This window comes from Poecilia formosa, unplaced genomic scaffold (assembly GCF_000485575.1).
Source record: "Poecilia formosa unplaced genomic scaffold, Poecilia_formosa-5.1.2 Scaffold20, whole genome shotgun sequence".
Lineage (NCBI taxonomy): Eukaryota > Metazoa > Chordata > Actinopteri > Cyprinodontiformes > Poeciliidae > Poecilia > Poecilia formosa.
The window spans coordinates 3,230,409-3,251,241 of NW_006799959.1; the positions used below are offsets into that span (position 1 = coordinate 3,230,409).

General features: G+C 37.3%; 2 protein-coding genes across 9 annotated transcripts in view; one reads left to right on the plus strand and one right to left on the minus strand.

The window, feature by feature from the left end:
• Positions 1-4,640: 4,640 nt before the first annotated feature.
• Positions 4,641-13,711, minus strand: suds3 (SDS3 homolog, SIN3A corepressor complex component). Of its 2 annotated transcripts, none has more exons than XM_007547462.2 (12): positions 13,495-13,711; positions 11,184-11,253; positions 11,049-11,104; positions 10,510-10,581; positions 9,818-9,837; positions 9,565-9,721; positions 8,659-8,754; positions 8,505-8,566; positions 8,386-8,407; positions 7,551-7,656; positions 6,647-6,731; positions 4,641-4,935 (listed from the first exon to the last, which is right to left on the minus strand). In XM_007547462.2, exons 1-12 carry the CDS (start codon positions 13,604-13,606, stop codon positions 4,837-4,839), a joined length of 957 nt encoding a protein of 318 aa, XP_007547524.1. In that variant the 5' UTR covers positions 13,607-13,711; the 3' UTR covers positions 4,641-4,836. The 2 variants fall into 2 exon arrangements, with proteins under 2 accessions (XP_007547524.1, XP_007547525.1); XM_007547463.2 differs by lacking the exon at positions 13,495-13,711 and adding an exon at positions 11,969-12,100.
• A 1,177-nt stretch (positions 13,712-14,888) lies between these two features.
• taok3a (TAO kinase 3a) overlaps positions 14,889-20,833 on the plus strand; it is a 57,779-nt gene continuing 51,834 nt past the window's right edge. For 3 of the 7 annotated variants that reach the window (XM_016669194.1, XM_016669195.1, XM_007547464.2), the window contains exon 1: positions 14,889-15,098. The gene's annotated coding sequence lies outside the window, so the exon portion shown is untranslated. The other 4 variants (XM_007547465.2, XM_007547468.2, XM_007547466.2 and 1 more) reach the window with 4 other exon arrangements.

The window sequence follows — 20,833 nt, forward strand, 5'->3', positions numbered from 1 at the left end:
CTCCAACTGAAGTTGAAATCAGTTCTTTTAAGTTTGTTTCTTTGTTTTGTTTTGAAAAAGTGGAGGATCAAACTGGAAGCAGAGCAGTTTTTGGGGCAAATCCAGCAAAAACTTCTTAAAATACTTCTTATTCTCATCAGCGGCTCCCTTGGCAGTTTCCAAAATGGATTATTTAACTCTGATGCACACTTTGTTGCACAACATCAAAAGACAAAAAACAAATACTTTATGAGCGTATGAAGAATTTATTCATTGACCTGAATTTGAAATGAGCAGAAGCTTCTTGACAACTTTATGTTTGAAATGATCACAACATTGTGATGGGATTAGATCAGCTAGAAGAAGATGGAGTTTACTTTCGAAAAGAAAAAATGGGAACAGGTCTAAAAAACAGAAGTCGTACAATGTTGGGTGTTTAAAACCAAATTAGCGTTAACCCCCAGATGGAAAATGTAGTACTGGCAGGAGATTGATCTTTCCACAGATTGTCTCATATTACACTGTCACAACATAGTTACAATTTTAACAAATATGTAAGAGAAACAATTTTTAACTGCTGCTACTTTACTCTATCAATTTAACTTCAGGATTCCAGATGAAAAAACGTAAATATATTCTAGAAAGTTCCTGCTGGAGTATGAAAATCCAATAGCTACATTCACCAGACGACAAGGTGAAAACAATTCTGGCCACAGTTACCAAATGACTCAGTGTGGCTTCGGCTCGCCTCCGTAACCTCAGGTCAAATATCAACACTCAGATGAGGATCTCGCATTCTAAATGAATTCCTCTCCCACTGCAGACCTGCAGGAGGTTGATAAACTGGGCGAACAGGAACTTGCATGCGTACACAAATGCTCAAAGAACTCCCAAGGACCAACATGGCATCAATTTAATTCTGCCCACCGGAGGCAAATCAAAATCTGCCTGGGTCCAACTCGTTTTCCAGCAGATAATACGGGGGGAGATGCAGCTCTCCTTCCTGCAGCCGTGTATCACTGTGCTAACGTGCAGTGCACCGAATGCTCAAAACAGGAGGAAAGAGATGAAAGAGGGAGTTAGCTACTGGAGCTGGAGTCGGTGGGAGACTTTGAGGAGGATTTTTCTATTGATGCCCCTGGTGACTTTTTACAGCACACAAGCAACAGCCGGCTAAGAGTAACAGCTCCTGTGAGGCTTACCAACACACCTGAAACCACAGCTGAGGCTTTGTAATGACTTCTCATCACTGAGGACCGGAGAAATCCCTTCTTTTGTTTTGCACATGGCAAGTGTCAGCTGGAGTTTTACACACTCAGGTGAACAGATAGTGTGCGAGAGAAAAATAGATTCATCACCAGAGGACTGCCTACATGCTTAACTGCTCCTCCCGTCTCCCCTGCTTACTCAGCATATTGATTCTAGCAGCATATACACCTACCTGAAGTAAACGTGTGGGTGTTATACACTCCCAGAGAGCAAGAGACGGCTCATTTAAAAGGCATGGATTTGGACAGGAGCGTCAGTGCTGCAGTTTATTAAGTGTGAACATAATAAGACAGCAGAATTGGTCAAGTTGGACAACTCTGGGTAAACCTTATCTTACCATCGGCTCATAAGCTTTTTGGTAAAGATACAGATAATTTTGCAACTGAGCCTCAGTAATAGCATTATGTAGTTTCATGGTTCCTTCATGTAACTTTTAGTATTTAACTGCTTCTGCTGTTTAAAAGCATTTTTTATTACTTTCTTCAAATTCTTAAGTTTATATCCACTAAAATTCCTGTTTATGTTATTTTTAAAGGCCTGTATGAAAAAGTCATGGCATTATACTCCTTAATTCACAACATTTGAGAAGAATAGATGCACCTGTTGTGAAGGCCACACCTTAAAAGTGGCAGTATTATACATTTTCCAGGCATATAGTGCCGATTTATAGCACAATCAAGTAACTATGATAATTCCAGTTGTTATAAAATGTTATTTAAATCAAATATGACTCAAAAGATATTTGACTTTGTAATTTAATGCATTCTTTAAGAAACTCTTGCTCTTTCTGAAACTCTGCCTTTCAGGAAATTGTCACATGGCTCCTCTATTAAACCTTTAACAACGTTTTCACCAGAATTGCACGGAGAAGCAGCTTGTATAATGAGCTCAGCAGACGCACAGTTCCACCAGGTGTTTGCTAATTGCTGGCAACTAGTCTCAAGGAGCTGAGTAAGAGAATCATTTCTTGGCACAGAAAGGTAATTGTTTCTATACTACAAAACATTTAAAGAATAACAACAATTCAATATTTAAACATCAAAATATTTTGCTCAAAATTGGAAATAAACATTGAGTCTGAAATGAGGAAGTCATATTGTGTCTCCACTATGTCACAGCTCCTAATGCTAAATCTATTGAAACGTGTTGCCTAAAATGACTAAAAACAACATCCAGGCCCCAACATACGTCACATTATTCGTATCAGTGAATTTTACTGTGCCCTTAACCAAGGGTGAGGCAGGTGATGCAATAAAGAAAGCAGACAGGCATCACATTGACTATCAGCTCATTTCATATCATCACCAAAGACTGAGCAATCACACCCCGCGGCTTCCAGACAGCGAGCCTTTTCACGTGAGCCTCGCATTTTGTGCGGTGTGGAAAATAATTGCCCTTCTTGCCAGGCGGCAGCGTCATTAAGTCAGAGGAAAAGTGAGACATGCCATCCGGTTAAAATGATAGGACACACAGGAAGGAAATGGCAGGCTGTTCAGCTGGCAAAGACCTGCGCTGAATGCCAAACATTTCAGCTGTTTACCAAGTGGAGAGATGGCTGAGAGAGGCTGTATGACTGGACAGGAGCTGTGAGCTGACTGGGTCACATTGATTATATGGAGACGCTGTCAAGTCCACGTGATGTCCAATAAAATATTCTCTCTCTACTGAGCTAGAAGGATATATTCAAATGCTTGTCCTTTACACAAAAAATGAGCTTTTCTAGATGCTATGTAATATTTGAGGACAGGAAAAGGATCATCAGACCAAAGAACCTGTTTAAAATATTCACAGCGCTTCACTTTTTCCTCATTTTGCTATTCTAATTACAAACTGTATTAAATTAATCCCTTTCCCACAAATTCTACACACAAAAATCCTAATATGACAATGAGGAAATAATGCTTTTGAGATTTTTGCAAATTAAAAACAAATATCAATTTTTCATATAAAAAATAGAAAACCAAGAAATCTGCAATAAAGCTCAAAATTGAGCTGTTTCTACTTCTAATTCTTTAACAGTTTCAATAGTTTAAATTGAGCCCACCTGTGGTAAATTTAATTGATTGTAAAAACAGTCCTCCGTTACATAGCCAAGGTTTGTGATGAGTTTAGTTTGACATTCTGACCCCACCACACAACAGTAGTTTATCACTCGCATGTGTGATAAATTTAATTAAGCTGTCCAATGATTATAAGACTAACTGTAGAGGATTTAGAATTACGTCTTCAGTGTTTCACCTGTCACCTCCGTACATCCAGAACAGTTTATTGATGATAAAGTGATCAACTGAACACATTCCTGAGATTAATTTATCAATTATTTTAACAAAACCAAGCTTACCTTATAATGAGGTCAGTCAACAGCTACGTTTGCACTTTGCTAAACTTTGCCAATATTCTACAAACGTCAAAAAAGGGAAACAATTAAAATCACATAGGAATAAGCGTGTTCCTGCAACATTAAAAATATGCTGCGCCATGATCCTCCAACTTCCTGTCGTCTTCTTCGTGGTTTGCGCCAGTGGCAACATCCGGATGTTGGTCATGTGATTTGTGCGATGCTGATAAAGCGTTGCAGTTTTGATAAGTCCAAAAAAACCACCTCATCCTAGCGCCAAAACGAGTTTTTTTTTTTAAATGGTGTGTTTCTTAATCAAATTTATTTTCAAAATGTCAATTTACTTAGTTATATAATTGAAACACATCTCCAACCATTAAACAGTAACTAAAACTGCTTAAGGCGTGTCGTTTAGTCTTGGCACAAAATACTTCACTTCAAGAATTACACCATCATTAAATCAGAGACCCTTCTTAAAATTATTAAAAAGCTAAATTATTTTAATGAAACAAAAATAAGTGAATCACCTGAAATCCACATGCCAACACAGCTGAGTTATTCCAAACTGTTTACATACGGAGAATGTAACATGAAATGACAAAATACATTTTTACATGAGACAAAAAACAGGTTCAGTATAAGTGGCAATCCATCCATCATCTTCTCCTTATCTGGTGTTGGGTCGAGGAGGCAGCAGCCTAAGCAGAGGCCCAGATTTCCTTCTTCTCATCCACTTGGAAATGTAACTAGTTACTTATACTGTAGGCATCTGTACAACAAGCAGTTTTTGTTTACCATTCCAACAGGGATATTCTTGAAAACGACTAGTTCAGGTGGGCGGGTCATACCTAACAAGCAATAATTCTTCACAACCTTCTCTGTTAAAATTGACACAGCAGATTCAGTTGGCAAACAGTTGCTCATTTTGGAAAATGTGTTTTAACTATTTAGTATTAAAAGCAAAGATAAAGTCAAAGTGGTTCCAAAAACATGGTACATAGTCACAAAAATACTGGAAACCAGTAAGCGCCTTAAAAGACAAAAACAAGAGCTCTGAAACTCTGCATTCATGTTTTATTAAGAAAATTGGGGTAGTGTGTATGAAAATATTAGGTACAAATAAAAGCCACATGGTAAAACTGAAAATGCACCAACAAGGGAGAGAGTGGATGATTGAGTGAGTTGGTGGTTAAACGGCAGGACAGATAAATGAACAGATGGGGTTGGGTGGGGCGGAGCCGGGGAACATTTCACGCAGCAGACCGTCGACGGATGACAAATGTTCCTCTCTGCAGCTGTCCTAGGTAGATCCTCATCTTTGTACTGTCGCTCGTCTTCCTCACCCAAATCTGGACAGCAAACACAGAAGGAGAGGAAGACCTGTCATTTATCAATGTCATGAAAGGATGTAGTGAATATCTGCACATCATGTTTAGTTCAGGCATACAACTACAAATAAGTTACATTTCCTAGTCTTAGTGTTACAGTGCTGGTTAGAGGTCAAGGTAAAGCAGGACTAAACCACGGTCCAGTTGGGTTTTATATCATATAATAAAATAAAAATAGTCTGGTCTCGATTCAAGAATCAACCTCAAGATTACAAAAACTTGATTTCAAGAATCAACCTCAAGATTACAAAAACTGAAAATTGTATTAGTTCCTAAATATATCACAACGCTAAAATAAAAATTATTTGTTCACTTTTGTTGCTTCCCTAGAATTGAAGAGAAAAGATATTGGCCGGATGCTGATCATCAAATGCCACAGTTTTATCAATCATCTCTGAGAGAAACCACAACTGTAAAAGCATCTGATTTAGCTGTGTGTTGGTATGTAGAATACAGCTGTGGGTTTAAAAAAAGAAGACCTCAGAAAAGGTAGTTGCCAATCCTCCCAGGAGAGGAGGATCTGGCAAATCCTTCTCAAGGTCAGAGTGCACGGTTCAGAGAAATTGCCAAAGAAGAAGAAGGTTAGCATGTTCAATGTTAACGCTTATGTTAATAATAAAGACTCAACAAGCTTGACTTAAAAAGCCAGTTCTTTTCAAGTAGGATTTGATAGCCTGACATTAATTTGCAAATACAGAGGAGAAACCATAATAAAGTATCTTGACTGTAAGACACAGAGCGACACAGCAAGCACTGTGTTGGAGGGGTGATGATTTCAATTATAAAATACTTTAATGATCCCAATTGGAAATTAAACGTTGTTGTAACTCATTAAGTGAAGATTCTTCAAAAGAAAAGCCAAGTAGAATGGCCAGAGCAAGAGGAGAGACTGATGCTGCTAAAGGTGGTTCAACAAGCTGAGTCACGGTGAGCAAACAAAGCCTTTCCTTTCTGGATTCATCTTAGTCATTTCTGGTGGGTATTTGTATTCACTTGACATTAGCCTGAAATCATTTTCATAGTATATGAACTACATTAATTTACTATGTTACTTTATGTAAAAATCATACAAATTGATATGGGTATAATGTAGGTGATGATGAATAAAATGCATAAACGTAGGCTCATTTCTAATTTATGAACTTATTGGAAAGTACATTTTTTGGAGCAAATTGTCTTCACACACAAAAAATACTTTTAGTAAACACATAACACAACAGTGGAACAGAGTTACTTTTTAACTACCGACACCTGCAAGTTTAAAGGATGCAACCAATTCAGCTAATCAGCCAAGAAATTAAGTAAATTACAATCCAACCACCGTCGACAACGCTTTACATCTCAGCTATAAAGGCTGCCCTAGATTTGAAATTTTCCTTGTTCATTTAAAACCCATAGCTTCAGTTAGTCATAAAGAACAGAGCATTTCATCAGCTGTTAAAGACAAAGGAGCTGCCAAATGACAAGATTAGAAATTTGCATTAGCATTTGACCTAAATTACAACTGAACCACGGAGTGAGCAGGGCTAATCACGTAGATCGTACTGACTGGTACGCGCTGGTACACTAAAGTCGATTAGTCATTCTTGTACTAAAAAAGGTTTTAATGATCACAAAGCAAATGTAACTTAAAAAATTAAGTGTAGTAATAACATGAATAAATTAAACTTACCTCATTGGTCCCAACTGAGCTGATGACACAGCTAATCTTTGTGTTATCCTTTGATTCCAGGTAAATGGCTTGACTCTTATGGTACCTGTCCCAGTACAAAAAAAAAACAAAAAAAACATCAATTTGACTCAGTCGTAGTCAAGGAAGGAGACAGCAAAAAGTTGCAAAAGTAGTTTCATCAACCTAAACAAACCACATTTATCCTGAGAAAGCACCAAATAAATAATTGGATTAAAACATCCAAACAAAAAGTCTGGATATTTTTCCAAAAGGCTCCAAACTGTCAACGGACAAAGCGGAGCAAGAGAAACAGATTGGTGCTGAAAATATTTGATCATTAAGAGCCTACTGAAGAATAATGATGCATGCATCTCCCTGTGGCGCTTTGAGACAGCTTTCTGTCGTCGACGTCTTCTTCAGCCGCGAATAAATGAGACTTCGCCTTCAAAGGGATACAGCTCGCACCTCACAACTTGCTCCTCTCAACTTTCCGTGGCTACGGCAGCAGCTAATAGGGCAGAATTCTATTATCTTCTTCGCCTTTGAAAGGAATAGATGTTCTGACATTTCTGATTCAGACCTCCACTCTCAAACAGAAGGGTGTCAGGGCTGAGTCTGGCCAAGGATCCTTATTATCTTTGCATATAAATCAAAGGAGAGTGCAACACTGGTTGCTATGCAGACACATTACCCAAGAGGAGGTTTTCATGTTTATGTTTGATTCAAGCATTGGTATACATTCAGCAAAAACTGATGCAGTTTTCAGTAGCCTGAAAAACGTTGAAGACCAAACACGTAGCAATGGGGCCATCTAGTGGTGGCAGATGTAACACGGGAGCAACTTAAATTACATCCTAGCAAACAAAGAGTCATGCTTTCTCTGATGACAGAGATAAAATCTCACCATCTTTTATCATAGTAAAGTTTCCCTTCCTCAATGCGGGCCTCGTAACGCTGGGAGGGGTTCTCCATGGGAGCGGAGGGGACGTGCTCAGGAGACGAAGGAGACACTGGACATGGTGACACAACCAGAAACATTACAAACACGCAGAAAAATCAGTTATATAAACAGCAGGTTTGTGTATCTGGTTTTGTTGAGGGGCCTCAGTTTCTTAACTGGATGTAAAGCCAGTTAAGAAAAGCCATAACAATTTCTCTTTTTGATTGTTCCAAATTGAATAAATTTTAGTCAGGCCAACAATGAAATTGATTTAATCAAGAGTATGCTTTGCTTGACCCTTAATATGCTATTATGGGAATAAAAATCCTCATTTTGTACCAAGGTCTTGCACATTCACTCCTTCCATTTCATATGTTGGAATACATAAAACCCAACCAGGTAGAAAGCCTCTCCTTCTCCCCCCAGACATTGCCAGTATTTGCTGCATAATGAAGGTTTTTCCAGTTGGGTTTACAGTTGAAACCCAAAATAAGCTATTATTGACATGGAGGGACATGATTTTAAACGTAATCCATATTAATCATTGAAATTCAAATGTGACTGAACTAAAACAATTCTGCAATTGATAATAAAACAACATTTAAAAACTTAATTTTGTCTTTATTCAGGTTTAACTTGTTTGAATTTAAAAAAATGTTCGCATGGAAATGTGACAAGAAAGGAAAATCAGAAGAAATCTAGATGGAAAATGTTTTGCCCTACAATGAATATCAAGCGTTTCCCTTAAAATAAAGCTTTTAAAAATAATATTAGCCATTGAAGATGAGTTCTGACGTACCTGGTCGTTTCGGTGACTTTAGCTGTAAACCAAAAAAAGAAGTGATGAAATTATTTGAAATCAATTTTGCGAACACATAAAATTTATGTTAGAACTTCTGCGAAAACAGAAGGACAAACCTTATTAAGGGTTCTTAGGTCTTCCATTATCTGATCATCTGTTAATAAATAATTTAGCTGAGGTTTGAAGAGTCAAGGTCGACACGTCTTGCATTTTAATACATGGACCTATATTCTTATGTAGCTAATTGTACAGAGTTGATGGGAAGGATATCTGGTGCTGGTTTCCTTCGCTTGTCAGGGATTGGGACTGGATCATTGGGCCGCCTCCTCAGCTTCCTCGTCATAATGGGTTTCACCTCCATCGAGTCTGTTAATGACAGAAAACAGGATAATAATATTATCATTATACATTTTCAACCATAACTTGTTATAAACTATGCCAGCTCTGACTGCATTCCTCTGACTTCCTTAATGCTCTTTAGAGATTTGAGTTCCTATCATAGTAATGTATTCTGGATTATATGGAACCATCTCATCTAAGTCAATATGTCATGAAAGGGGATAAAAAATGCTGAATGTGATGCTATCAGAAACTCATCCTGCTGCTGCTGTACTCTGAGGTAACCAGTGGTATTCTAACGTACAAGCTGTCAAGTTCCATAGAAATGGTCGAAGTGAAGAAAAGTGAAATACGCCTCCTGCAAAACCAAATTACAAGCTGCAATGTCAAAACCAGGAAAAGGAACATCAAAAGTCAGATTAGCAGAGGTGCAGAAGAAAAAGAAAACTGCTGTCAGTTTCTGAAAATTACTTTCTTCAAGCAGTATTAACAATTACCTAGCATCTTATTTTTTTTTTTTTACAGTAAAATGATTTTAATGTACAAAAAAGATCACTTCTTGTTTCAATTACTGGAAAATCCTAACAAATTAGTTTAAAAACAATCAGTTCTTCTAGCTGTCTTTTCATTTAGCACAGAAGATTGAAGTTTTAATGCAAGAAAAATGCTGACATTGAAAAGTATTTGAGAGAACTGTAAGCAAACAGAAATCTGGATTTTCCATGTTTGTTACTTTTGCCTGACAACTGGATATTATAGTCCAAACTCACTCAAAATATTCATTTTATTTACCGGTATTTCAATCCTTAATTAACAAACGTATTCATGTTTCCTTACCACCTGTTAGCTCCATTGTTAACTTCTCATTCTCAATCATCTTTTTCTTTTCCTCCAGCTCTGCGATTAGGTTTTCTTTCAGTTCAACTTTTTTATCATCAAACTCCTTCACCGCTGCCTTCTTTTCTTTTATGTAGTTCCTCTCCACCTGTTCTGTCTGCAGAAATTAAGCAGACAGTAACCACGCCTGCCTTTTAACTGAAGGGAAAAATAAAAATACTGAACCTTTTTTTTTTTCATCAAATCTACTTACCTCAAGGTGAAGAAACAACTCTATAAAGAAAAAAAGAAAAAAAAGATCACACTTACTTTCAATCTACAGTATGTGATCAAGCTCAAAGCTCTATGGATCGACATAGTTAGTTTTCTTGTTGTGAAATATTAATCACGTTTCCATCAAAGAAAATAATAGAATATTTTGGATCAAAAGCAATTCATGAACTAAAAACTACTGAGAACCAAAATGAATTTATGTTGCTGTAGGATGCCGATTGCATCAACCTGCCGCCTCTGATGGAGTAGATCAGCTGATCTGGATTCTTCTGGGATAGGTCACACATTTTTTATATTTTATATTGCATATTTACTGTCATGTGAAAAGTTCTCCACATGTGAACTATTACTGACAATAATAATTTCCTGATGAACTAGATTCTCCAGGCAGGAGATATAATGTTCTTGTCTAACAGCAAGATCATAAAAATGCTAAATCACATCTGAGCTAGAATGCATTCTACATGACCAATTAATAAACTTAGATTGCTGTGACTGGAAAACATTTTTCACACCTTTTAAGAGAAAAACTCATCCTACATTACTTCAACATGATCTGGTTCATCTCCTGGTGGACATTCAGATAAAACACCCACTAAAGTACAGATTACTCCAAAACGTAACCCGCTCTGAATATGGATGCATCAACATCAAAACGTGTCGTGTTCTTGCCTGCATTTCTTAGTCTCTCTTTGTACTGCTGGTCCAACTTCTTCATCCTTTTCTGATATTCCTGCAGAGTACCTGCAAGGACGAAAAATAAATCACAACTCTGTCTTTCTGTGTTATCCCTCATCTTACTGGCTGTTTTAATTCATTCTGAGGAAGACTGAACCTTGGACTTTTGTAGCTTTGAAAGAATAAACTCTACATTTCAAAAAGCGACAAAAACAGCACAACACATTCAACAATAGTTTCAGTCTGAACTCAAAGGACTCTGTGGGAGCAGCTGGTGTGGCTACACAACTGCAAACAGCACAGTCAGCAGCTCAGACACAGTGAGCATTCATAAACAAAAGGCAGACTAGATTATTATTTCTCATATTTAGCTGTTTGTTTCTTTTTCAGTTTTTGACCAAGAAGGCGTACTTATTTGAAGCTTTCTTTTGGTCAACATTGTGTCTAGGTTATTGTAATTATCATGTAACTAAATGTAGATAAAATGCACTCGTTTTCTGACATTCACTGAAAATAAAAACTTTATTTGCTACCTTCCTGCAGCTGCTGCAGCTGTCTTTTTAATGAGGCCAGCTTATCCTGGTACATTCTGCAAAGAAATGAACGACACAGATCATAATCAGAAACCTTTAACCTAAATTTATAGCAAGAAAGGATAATTCTCTTACTGTTCCTTGATTTCCACATAGTCCTCCTCATCATGTTTGGCAAGATCTGTCTCACTTGCATCTTCTGTGTCTGGAAGCAAGAATGACAGGAACTGAATTAAAATACTGAACTCTAAATTAAACTAACACACATATTTCAGGAGTTTTGTCAGCATGTTCGCTATGATTATCTCAGGCAGATTAAAGAACGTGCGTGACTCTAGTGAGGTAATGGTGAACATCCTTTTTTAGGATGCCCTCGGATGTGTTTGAATGGGAGATCACGTCCACATTTGTGAAACAACACGAGAAAAAGTTCGGCTAATGTGAATGTGGATAAAACCAGAAGTGCATTTCAGTGAGATTAATCAACCGACATTATCAATAACATTCCATGTCATTTCAAACTTTTAGCATTTGCCGCATCGGATGATTATCAGCTCATTTTAGTGGTGGTGCTGTCAGTCCACCGGTAAAAAAAAAAAAAAGACGCTAACGCTTTTCACCGATGCTAAACGTCGTGTCAAACTCAGAAGCAAAGTTTACAGACAAGAGGCGAACTGAATCGGTTAGTTTTTATCTCAAAAGACAGAGAGAAAAGAAAGAAAAAAGGCCAAGTTAAGCTGACACAGCAAGTTTCATTTTCAGTTAGCATTTGTGTGCTAGCTGAAGTTAGCTCCGTCTGCTGTTAGAAGAGTAACCCGGCTGTAGCTCACAAGGACATCAGAAACACACCAGAAGGAGCAAAACTACATAAAATAAACCAAGCTGTTCGTCTGGAAGTCAGCGTCAGAAGACTAGCGAACCTTGTAGTGTTGTCATCGCCTCGTTTTGTTTCTTGCCTTGCTTTAATAGAGATTCACCGCAATCCGTCTGGTCTGAGTGAGGAGTGTGAAAAGGGCACAGCAGTGGACACAGCAGGCAGGGCCAACCTGTCAGCGCTCACAGCTAACGTCACCGAGCTCAGTGGCTGCCTAATTATCAGTGCTTATCATGAGCAAAAACTACTGGGGAGGGGAAAAATAAATGATCACTAATATGGCAATGAATGAAAAAAGTTATCCCGTAATATTCCCCATCTTGAATACTGCTTCTTATTACATATATTGATAAATAAGTTTCATACGGGGTGATACAGTAGTTACAACGCATTAACAAATGGTATGTTAGAATGCCCTAAAGTTATTTTTTTTTATTTTCCTATGAATACATTAAAATTACGCTAATCGTTCAGCACAAAATCGGAAAGTATTTTTTTCATTAATATGCTCTGAATGCTGTACAATAGCTTTATCATATTGATTAAATGCAACAAAACTAGCAACTCCCAACATTTTCAGTTCATAAACCAACAGCATCTAATTCCACCTACACACTTTTATGAGTTAAACAAAAATCAGCTACTGGTTCAGGACACATGCCTCTATAAAAACGTTGCAGTACATTTTCTCTCATTTGTCCTCTTATGTACTACAGCTCTTTAGGGAGGAAAAAAACAACAAAATCCATCAGAATCAGCAACTCGAGACCTCAAAATCAGTCGGGGGAAAAAAAAAGCTTGCATATCTAATAAATACCTATTATGAATTAAACACTAACCTAACTGAGATTGACTAGCTGAGATTAATCTCTCAGTGATCACCAGATCAAACACTGAAGGACACGTTTTTTCTCATCTTTATTAAAATGCAACAAGACTGAAAAGTCAAGTTTCTGGTCCGTAAGCATTCATCATATTTTCTGATCAGAATTTATTGGATTTAAGTCTTTGCTATACGGAAATTTCACATCATTCTAACAAAAATAAATACATATTTTTCCTGATATTTTATGTTTAAATATTTTCAGTCCAATCTCTTAACAGTGAAATAAATTTCCGCTAAACATGTCTTTACTATAAATAACCTTAATAAACTTACACACTATCTAAATGCTCACCGTCTAAATTCCCTGAATGGGTTTTCCGTTCTCACTGTCGAGTATAAAACATGCGGCTGAAGGAAAATTGTCTAAAGCATGAAAACCACCCACTTTTTTGTTGCAAATAATCATCTGGGTGGAGTCTATAGTTTGAAAGGGCACGCTAGCGAGTTACTGTACAAACAAGTCGTTGTTGATATTACTAGCTATGGGAAGTAAAGGCAAAATTTACCCTAAACCAAATCACACATTGCAATTTAAAACACCTATTAGCAAAAGTAGTATTTTGAAACGTCTGGTTTGAGATGCGTATAGCTACATTTTTGCAAGAACCGCTCATTTCCGTTTCTTTTCCAAAGATTAGACGGAGCCCGACAGTTAATGTGTTGCTGAGGATTCCTTTAAACGTTACCTTCTTCTGAGTCTCTTCCCCTGAAACTTCGGTCATCATCGTCATCCACGCTATCGAGTTCCTCTTCGTCGTTGTAATAATCCACCATAGGAGAAATCAAAGTGGAAGCCATTTATCCGTGTGGATGTAAACAAACATGAAATAAACAATCGATTTGTGTTTTGCAGGCTTCTTGAAACTGCGCCTACAACTGACAGGACCTCTGTATACCAAGCTGTCCACGTATATGCCTGTACACAATTTATGTAAAAAAAAATAAAATAATATAGGGTTACGCTGACTGTATTGAATAATTTAATTTAAGATAAGACAAACTGTGTTTCATAACAACGTACGCTTGACAAAAATAATATATTTATTAATTGTTTCAAGAGCGCTGGAATCTATGTAAACGACCAGAATGCCGATTAGAAGATGAGAACTCCGTTTCATTTTTGAGATCCAAATAGTTTGGCTCAGCTACCAACAGGAACTAACTGTGTCGGTTCTCAAATGATTCATTATCTGATATTGATACTAGTTTTGATTATGCAGGTCATGTTTCTGTATTTAATTGTACAAGGCACACATCACAACTGTTACCATGTGTGGCACATCTTTACAGAATTTACCTACATTTGTTAACGAAAAATAATGCTTTCAGGTGAAAAACTGGGTCACATCGTTCATTCAAAGAGCTGGCAAACTCACATGGCTCGGTTACTATCAGCACATTTTTAATAAACTTAATTTGGCTTGATCACTGTCAAGTTTGGTGTGATTAAAAAAAAGACACATCACCAGCTTCAAACTTCAGATTGAGCCTGGATGTTATTTTGACTCTCCTTATTTTAAGATGTTATAGTTAATAGTAAGTTTTTAAATACAGTTCTTTTTCTTCCTTTTTTAAATTGCAACCTTTAAAATACAAATATGCAGAAAACGTAATGGTTTTGTTAATCTGAATACAGGTTTTTAAAATTTTAATACAAATTAAGTGGCCTTTTTTTACTCTTGAGTTATTTCATGGATAACTATATTTACTTGAAGTTCCTCGTTATGAGGACAAAAAAACTTAAGTTACAACAGCAGATGGCAGCATTGCATCGAGTATATTTTATTTCTTTCCTGGAGTTGCAACAGAATCGGGTATGACTCAGGTCATACATCTTTAATGATTTGCAAAGAAAATAAGGAGCAAGCTTTCTGAACATTTATTTTTATGGGAGGGATAGCTTTGTTTTCGTTAAAGCAACTTTACTCTGACGCTAAAATATGTGCATTTGATCTTGTTAAACGAGCACAGACCATCTCAATAATGTATGAATATATTAGAAAAAAAAAAGAAAAAAAAAACTTAAGAAAGAAACCCAAAGCCTGTAACGCGCACATCCTCCAGCGGTCCCCTCAGCAGGCAACTTTATTTCCGCCTGCCTGTCAAAGTAACTGTCAAACACGAGCGAGGGGTTGTTCTGCTCTCCCGCGGCTCCGTCATTCAGGAAGTCTAGACCAACTGACAGCACTTCGCGAAGTCGCACCGACATCTTCAAAGTCGGACTAAACACTTTCTGAAGTACGCATTATCTTTTTCTTTTCTTTTTTAACCTGGACGACTTTCACAAAAGGTGAGCGGCTTTCCCCCCTTTGATGTTGCCACCGTTTGTCAGTTAACAGCTTGCGCTAAAGCCTCGCGCTCTCAAACTGAACTGACACTTCCTCTCGTGTCTGCGGCTAAGCTACTGTAGCTAAATGTCAGAGGGTAAAAAAAAAAAAAAGTGGGTTCTATTGAGTACATTGAAGTTGGAGATGGTCACCGTCGTTTTGGTTTTAGTTCGGCTTGTTGTCTGAACGCCAGTCCACTCAGAGGTGGTGAGTAGGTAACACACAGACACCAGCATCGCTGGGTTTAAAGTGCGTAGGTTTGTCTTTTTAATGGTCATAACGAAGTGTTCATTCTCGCTTCTCTGCACCTGCTCATAAATATATTTATGTTTATATAAGGAAAAAAAGCTACGCCGAAATGTGCATGTTTTACACCTGGAACTGACGAGGGAATACGCTTTGGTGTTTGGTTTGCTCCTTTTGGAGGGGGTGAGTACGCTGAGCCAACGGGTGACAGGTTGTAGTGGAAGTGTAAAGCTGAGGGGGGGTTGTAAGACGACAATGCGACTGGATGTTGTGGGAACTTGTCCTGTGTGTAATTTTAGCACTGTCATGCAGTGCATTTCGGTGTGTAACATCAGAAATGACTGTGGTACCTTCCATTGTAGCCTGCCTTGTTGTGAGTGAGATTTTACTATCAGTGCGTAGTCACAATGGATATTGAGACAGCAACGTCCGCCACAACATGACCCCGAACCTCATTTTGGTTCATATGTCTGCGCTCGTTTATCAGTGTTTAGCATAGTATTTTTATGCTCTTAATTTTAGGTCAATGTTTCATTCGTTGTCTGCGACAATAATAATAAAAAAACGCACGTCATTTGTTATTTCGTACTTGAAATAATTTTCTCATGTCGTCACTTGCAGACAGACTTATGCTTGCTTAAATTTACAGCTTTGACAAAACGTTAGGCATGCTCGACGCTGTGGAAATGGCAGATGTAGATGGCAAGCTGAGCACTAAAACCCAATCTGACCCAACATGATGTCATCTCTTGTGTGAGTGAGCGAGAGGCAGCAGGAGCCGCGTTACAGAGCTAAACTGTGTCATTTGTAAAGATTTATTTTAAGAAGCCTGCCCACGGAGTTAAAGACAGGAATCAACAGAAAGATCTGTAATCCTTCACTATGACATTGAAACTGCATGTCATTCAGATTGATTTACGGTATTTTTAGACATTTTGTTTCCACTTTGTAGCTTAACAGGATTGCAGTAGTTGAAAACAAATGTAAACTCAATTTACTTCCTTTGCATAATAGGCTGGTGCATGGTTGGCTGGAAAGGATGCTGCTCTACCTAAGCACATACAGGAAATTGTATGTTTTTTTTTTCTTCTTCCTCTTGAGGTTTCTGATTTTCCTAGTAGGTTTCAAAGCACAGTTATGTGGGTCCTTTCATATCTCCTAGTTACCTTTTAACCATGCCCTGATAGTCGGAACAGAAAGTGACACACTTCCTTGTGATATGCAGGACAATTCACTGTTTATGATCCTAACTTGACCGTGTAATTTGCAAATAAATGTTGCTCTGTCTTATTCTGATTTTTGTCAGTGTACTGGGGTACATATTATATAGTGTAGAACAGCAAATATAGAGATTCTGTGCCTGATTTTTCTATCACCGATTTAGTAAGGGTATTGATTCAGATTTTGAATGATAAATGTCAATCTTTTATTTTACTTCGTTGCAAAATTGTGTGTGTCTTCTCAGAATAGGTATAGTAGAACAAAAAGATGATTTCTTTTAAAATGTCCAAACATAAAAAAAAAAATATATATTTCTCCATACCTGAGTATCTACAAATACTGTTTTGTACATTATCCTACAAGATTATGTAAAACAAAGATTTATATTCTTATCCATTTTACTGTTAATTTCATGTGTTGCCTCTACACATGAACCTTTGTGTTGTGATCAGTCATTTTTTTATATTACGACCAGAGGCAACATCACGCTGTTTGTGTGAGAGAGCAAGAAGATTTACACAGTAACAGAATTTTACTACTTTAAGACAAAGACTTGATTATTGAGTTGATATTTCAAAGCATCTTTGCCCCCAGATATTAGCGAAGTTAGTGTTACTAAAAGCAACTGCTATGTGTATTTCCTGTAGAAAAGTTTAAACTTTCATGAGATTTCTTAATCCAGACAGAATTTGCTTAACAGGGGAAGCCAGAGCAACGTTGTTGTCATATGTTCACCTTTCTGTTATCTGATGATCTACTCATTGTAGCTGTCTGAATGAACAGCCAACATGCCTTTATTGAAAATATTCTTCCTTTCTAAAAGATTTTTAACATCTTTTGTCCACACATCTGCACTGCATTTTAACATACCTTTGCTAGCTAGCTAGCTTTATGCATCCATCATGGATTAGTGTAAATTTATTTCTTGTTAGCTGAACAAAGTTTGTACATTTCTGTGGAGATATGGACCTTAAATTGTATTCATAGTGGTCTTTAAAAGGTCTTGTAACATCTTAAATTTGAGTTGATTTCTCAGTATTTTAGTCACCAGATTTAGGGTTAAATAGTCTTTTAATTTCATTAGCATTTTCTAGTCGCATGATTTTCCCTGTCTGCCAAAAGTATGAATAATTTTGGGCTTCCATATATAATTCCACAAACTCCATGATCTTGTTTAAACCAAGCCACCAAATTATTTGTACTTGCAGTCATGTTGTTATTGTAACTATCTCTTGTGTCCCAGGATATTAAGTAGCAACCAGAATGCTTTTGCTTTGATGAGCTGTGATGAGAACACAGTTACTAAGCAATATGGTGTTATTGCTACTTTGTTACTGTTTGATGCCAAGTTTAAAAAAAAACCTTGTTTGCATCTATCACTTCCTAATAACAGGAAGCTACAACAAGAACAGACTCTTTTATAACACACTTTGAAGACAGAAATTTGTCCTGAAGTAGGTGGCTCAGTTGATGTGAAGGAAGGAGTGAGGCATCATGGGAGGTTCAAATTGAGCCACCTCCGAGCCATCAATGGAGGGTGCCAGAGAGCCCCTTTTGTGAATGGGGTCAAAGCTGGGGTGTCACAGGCAGCACCCCCACTACTACCCTCATTGTTAGCATCTTATGCACAGCCTCTGTGTTTCAGGTGTTGCTTATCTAAGCTCATGTTGTGAGACGGTTGACTGTCGAGTTTGAGTTGCCTTTGCAGCGATATCACAGTATCTTTTAATAAAAAAAAATGTAATGTTTCCCTACTGGCTAATACAAAATTAAGCAAGCCTAAAAACAAAATTGCTCATGTAAGGTTACTGCAGCCTGTGGCATTGACATTATTACTTTGCATAGACAGACACCACAAATGGATGAGTAACAAGATAAAAAGCATGTTTTTTGTGCAATGGTGGTATTCAGTAAAAACAATTTCAGCTCTTGAAGTCTAGAGGTATTTATAATAATTTTCTTAAAGCTTAGGGACACTGCAAAGCTTCATGTAACTTAAGCAAAAAAGGATGTGGAAAGATGGGATATCATTAGATTACTTAAAATTGTTCATCCTATGCTATTTTGAGACAAGTCAGATCCAGTTTGGATCTGGGATGGATGGAAACCAGTAGGATTTGCTCATTATTGTCCTTGGTCACCAGGGTAAATACTATTAGCAGAATAAGCTGATGAAATGTTTTTCTCTGTTGTAAGCATTGAAAACATAGAGGAACATACTGAAAATCAAAGCTTGTAGAGTTATGTGTGAACCATGGGTTTAATAGTATACAAAACAGATGGCATGTCAAATCTGAATTCTTGGTCAAAATTTCAGCTTCAGAAGATATTCAAATGGATTTTTTTTTTTTTTTTTAAATTTTAGAAATTCGCTGTTAACTGCAATTATTAGCAATCTTTGGTGTTTTATTTTTTACTGGTCAAAGTGGGAAATTATGGAAGTTTTTAAATATTACAATAACTTTAAAGGAAATATTTTCTTTCTTTTTTTCTACCTAATAACATCCTTCCTAACACATCTGATACAAATTTTAATTAACTTTCTAAATATAAACAATAGGAAAGCATCATGCCACTGTAATGTTTTTCACCTGAACTGAAAACAATGTACTTGTTTCTATCCACATTTCTAGGGGCTAAAAACAATGATTTGTTCCATTTTTCAAAGTCAGTATTAGTAGTGTTGGTTATCTATGCGATAGGACCAGAGCCTATCAATATTAAAGTGATGCTTCCAGGCTTAATGTTCTGCAGTGATATGATAACATAGGCATGCTGCCTTAGATGACAAGGAAAATGTTGCTCTCCCTACCCCCAATTTCTCTTGCACTTGCAGATGTGCTCATGCGTACTGCTTTTAATGATGATTTCAAAAGACAGCAAAACTCTGCACTGCTACAAGATGTTGGTCTTGTGAAGTCAGCAGGAGGAGAACCAGCGTATATATTTGGTAACTGGATTAATCAACAGCTATAATGGCACCTATTGTTGTAATAGGAATTTTAAGAGCAATATTAAGCCATCCTAAAGATGGCTGTAATTGATTTGATTGATCATCTCGTAGTTTTAAGGTCTTTTATTCATTCTACAATCAATTCATTCATTTAATTAATATATTGTTTCATGTCTGCAAATGCTCTTGAGTTTAAAGGAGCAGTATTATGTAAAATTTACTTTTGAGCTTTACATCTTGTTATAATGTTATTCTTTCATCAAAAATAAACCTGGAGTGTTGCCTTGATTCTTTCATGTATGTTTGAGAAGTCCTTTAATGTCCTGTGGCAACCATTCAGTTGTGCAAAACACCTGGATGGGACAGAGCATCACCTTTGAAGACGAAGCTCCTTTTCGGAACTGCAGTTTTCAGGTTTCCGAGCTTCAGCACTACAGACCACCTCTTTCCCGTGTTTCCTCACTCAGCTCCTTCAGACTAGCCAGCAGAAGTTAGCCAATTCCTGGTTGAACTGCGCATCACCTCAGCACATCAACTGAGCTCAGCTGAGCTTCTCGGTGCAACGCTGGTAAAAACAATAAAGGGTTAATAGAGGAGAGATGTGATGACTTCTTGAGGGTGGAGTTGCAAAAAGAGCAAGAGTTTCTTAAAGAGACAAAGGCCCAGTTTCACAGGGTTACATCACGAAGTCAAATCTCTTAAGTTATATTTTATATATATAGCATTTCTATAACAACTGTAGGTAAAATATTTGTGCTATAAAATGGCACCACATACCTGGAAAACACATAACACTGCTGCTTTAATGAATAATTAGAGACAATTTCTTCTGCATGGTATTCCTAGATTTAATGGAGACAGTGCATTCGCACCACTGAATGTAATCCCATGCATCGGAAAAATGTAGAATGGGTCCAGTCATGACTCCAGCAGCTGATGCGTACCTGAGTCACAGTCTTGGTTCTCTACATGTTGTCTCAGAGGGAAAGAAACTGTGTTGCAGCATATGCACACTGATCAAATACCTTTAAAGTGACCGTTCCACCTCTGCTGTTCACTCAACACCTTGTAATGATGACAAACCGTCTTGGTCTGAGCAGTTGCTTTAGATCTTTGGTCACCTGGAAGATCAAGCTGTCATCCTTTGAAGTTTATTCTAATGAAAATGTTGTGCACATGAAAAGGAATTCATTGCAGTTTATTTCATGAAAGCCCATTTGGGGGCACATGATCACCTGTAGTGACCCTCTTTTTTTTTTATTTTTTTTTTTATTTTTT

What these genes read in the sequence shown, in the direction of transcription:
- suds3 (XM_007547462.2), bottom strand. Translation starts at nt 13,606, where the DNA reads ATGGCTTCCACTTTGATTTCTCCTATGGTGGATTATTACAACGACGAA. An exon ending in AACAATGGAGCTAACAGGTG is followed by an intron (nt 8,755 to 9,564) that starts GTAAGGAAACAT and finishes TGTCATTAACAG; the next exon opens with ACTCGATGGAGGTGAAACCC. An exon ending in GCTCAGTTGGGACCAATGAG is followed by an intron (nt 4,936 to 6,646) that starts GTAAGTTTAATT and finishes TTTGCTGTCCAG; the next exon opens with ATTTGGGTGAGGAAGACGAG.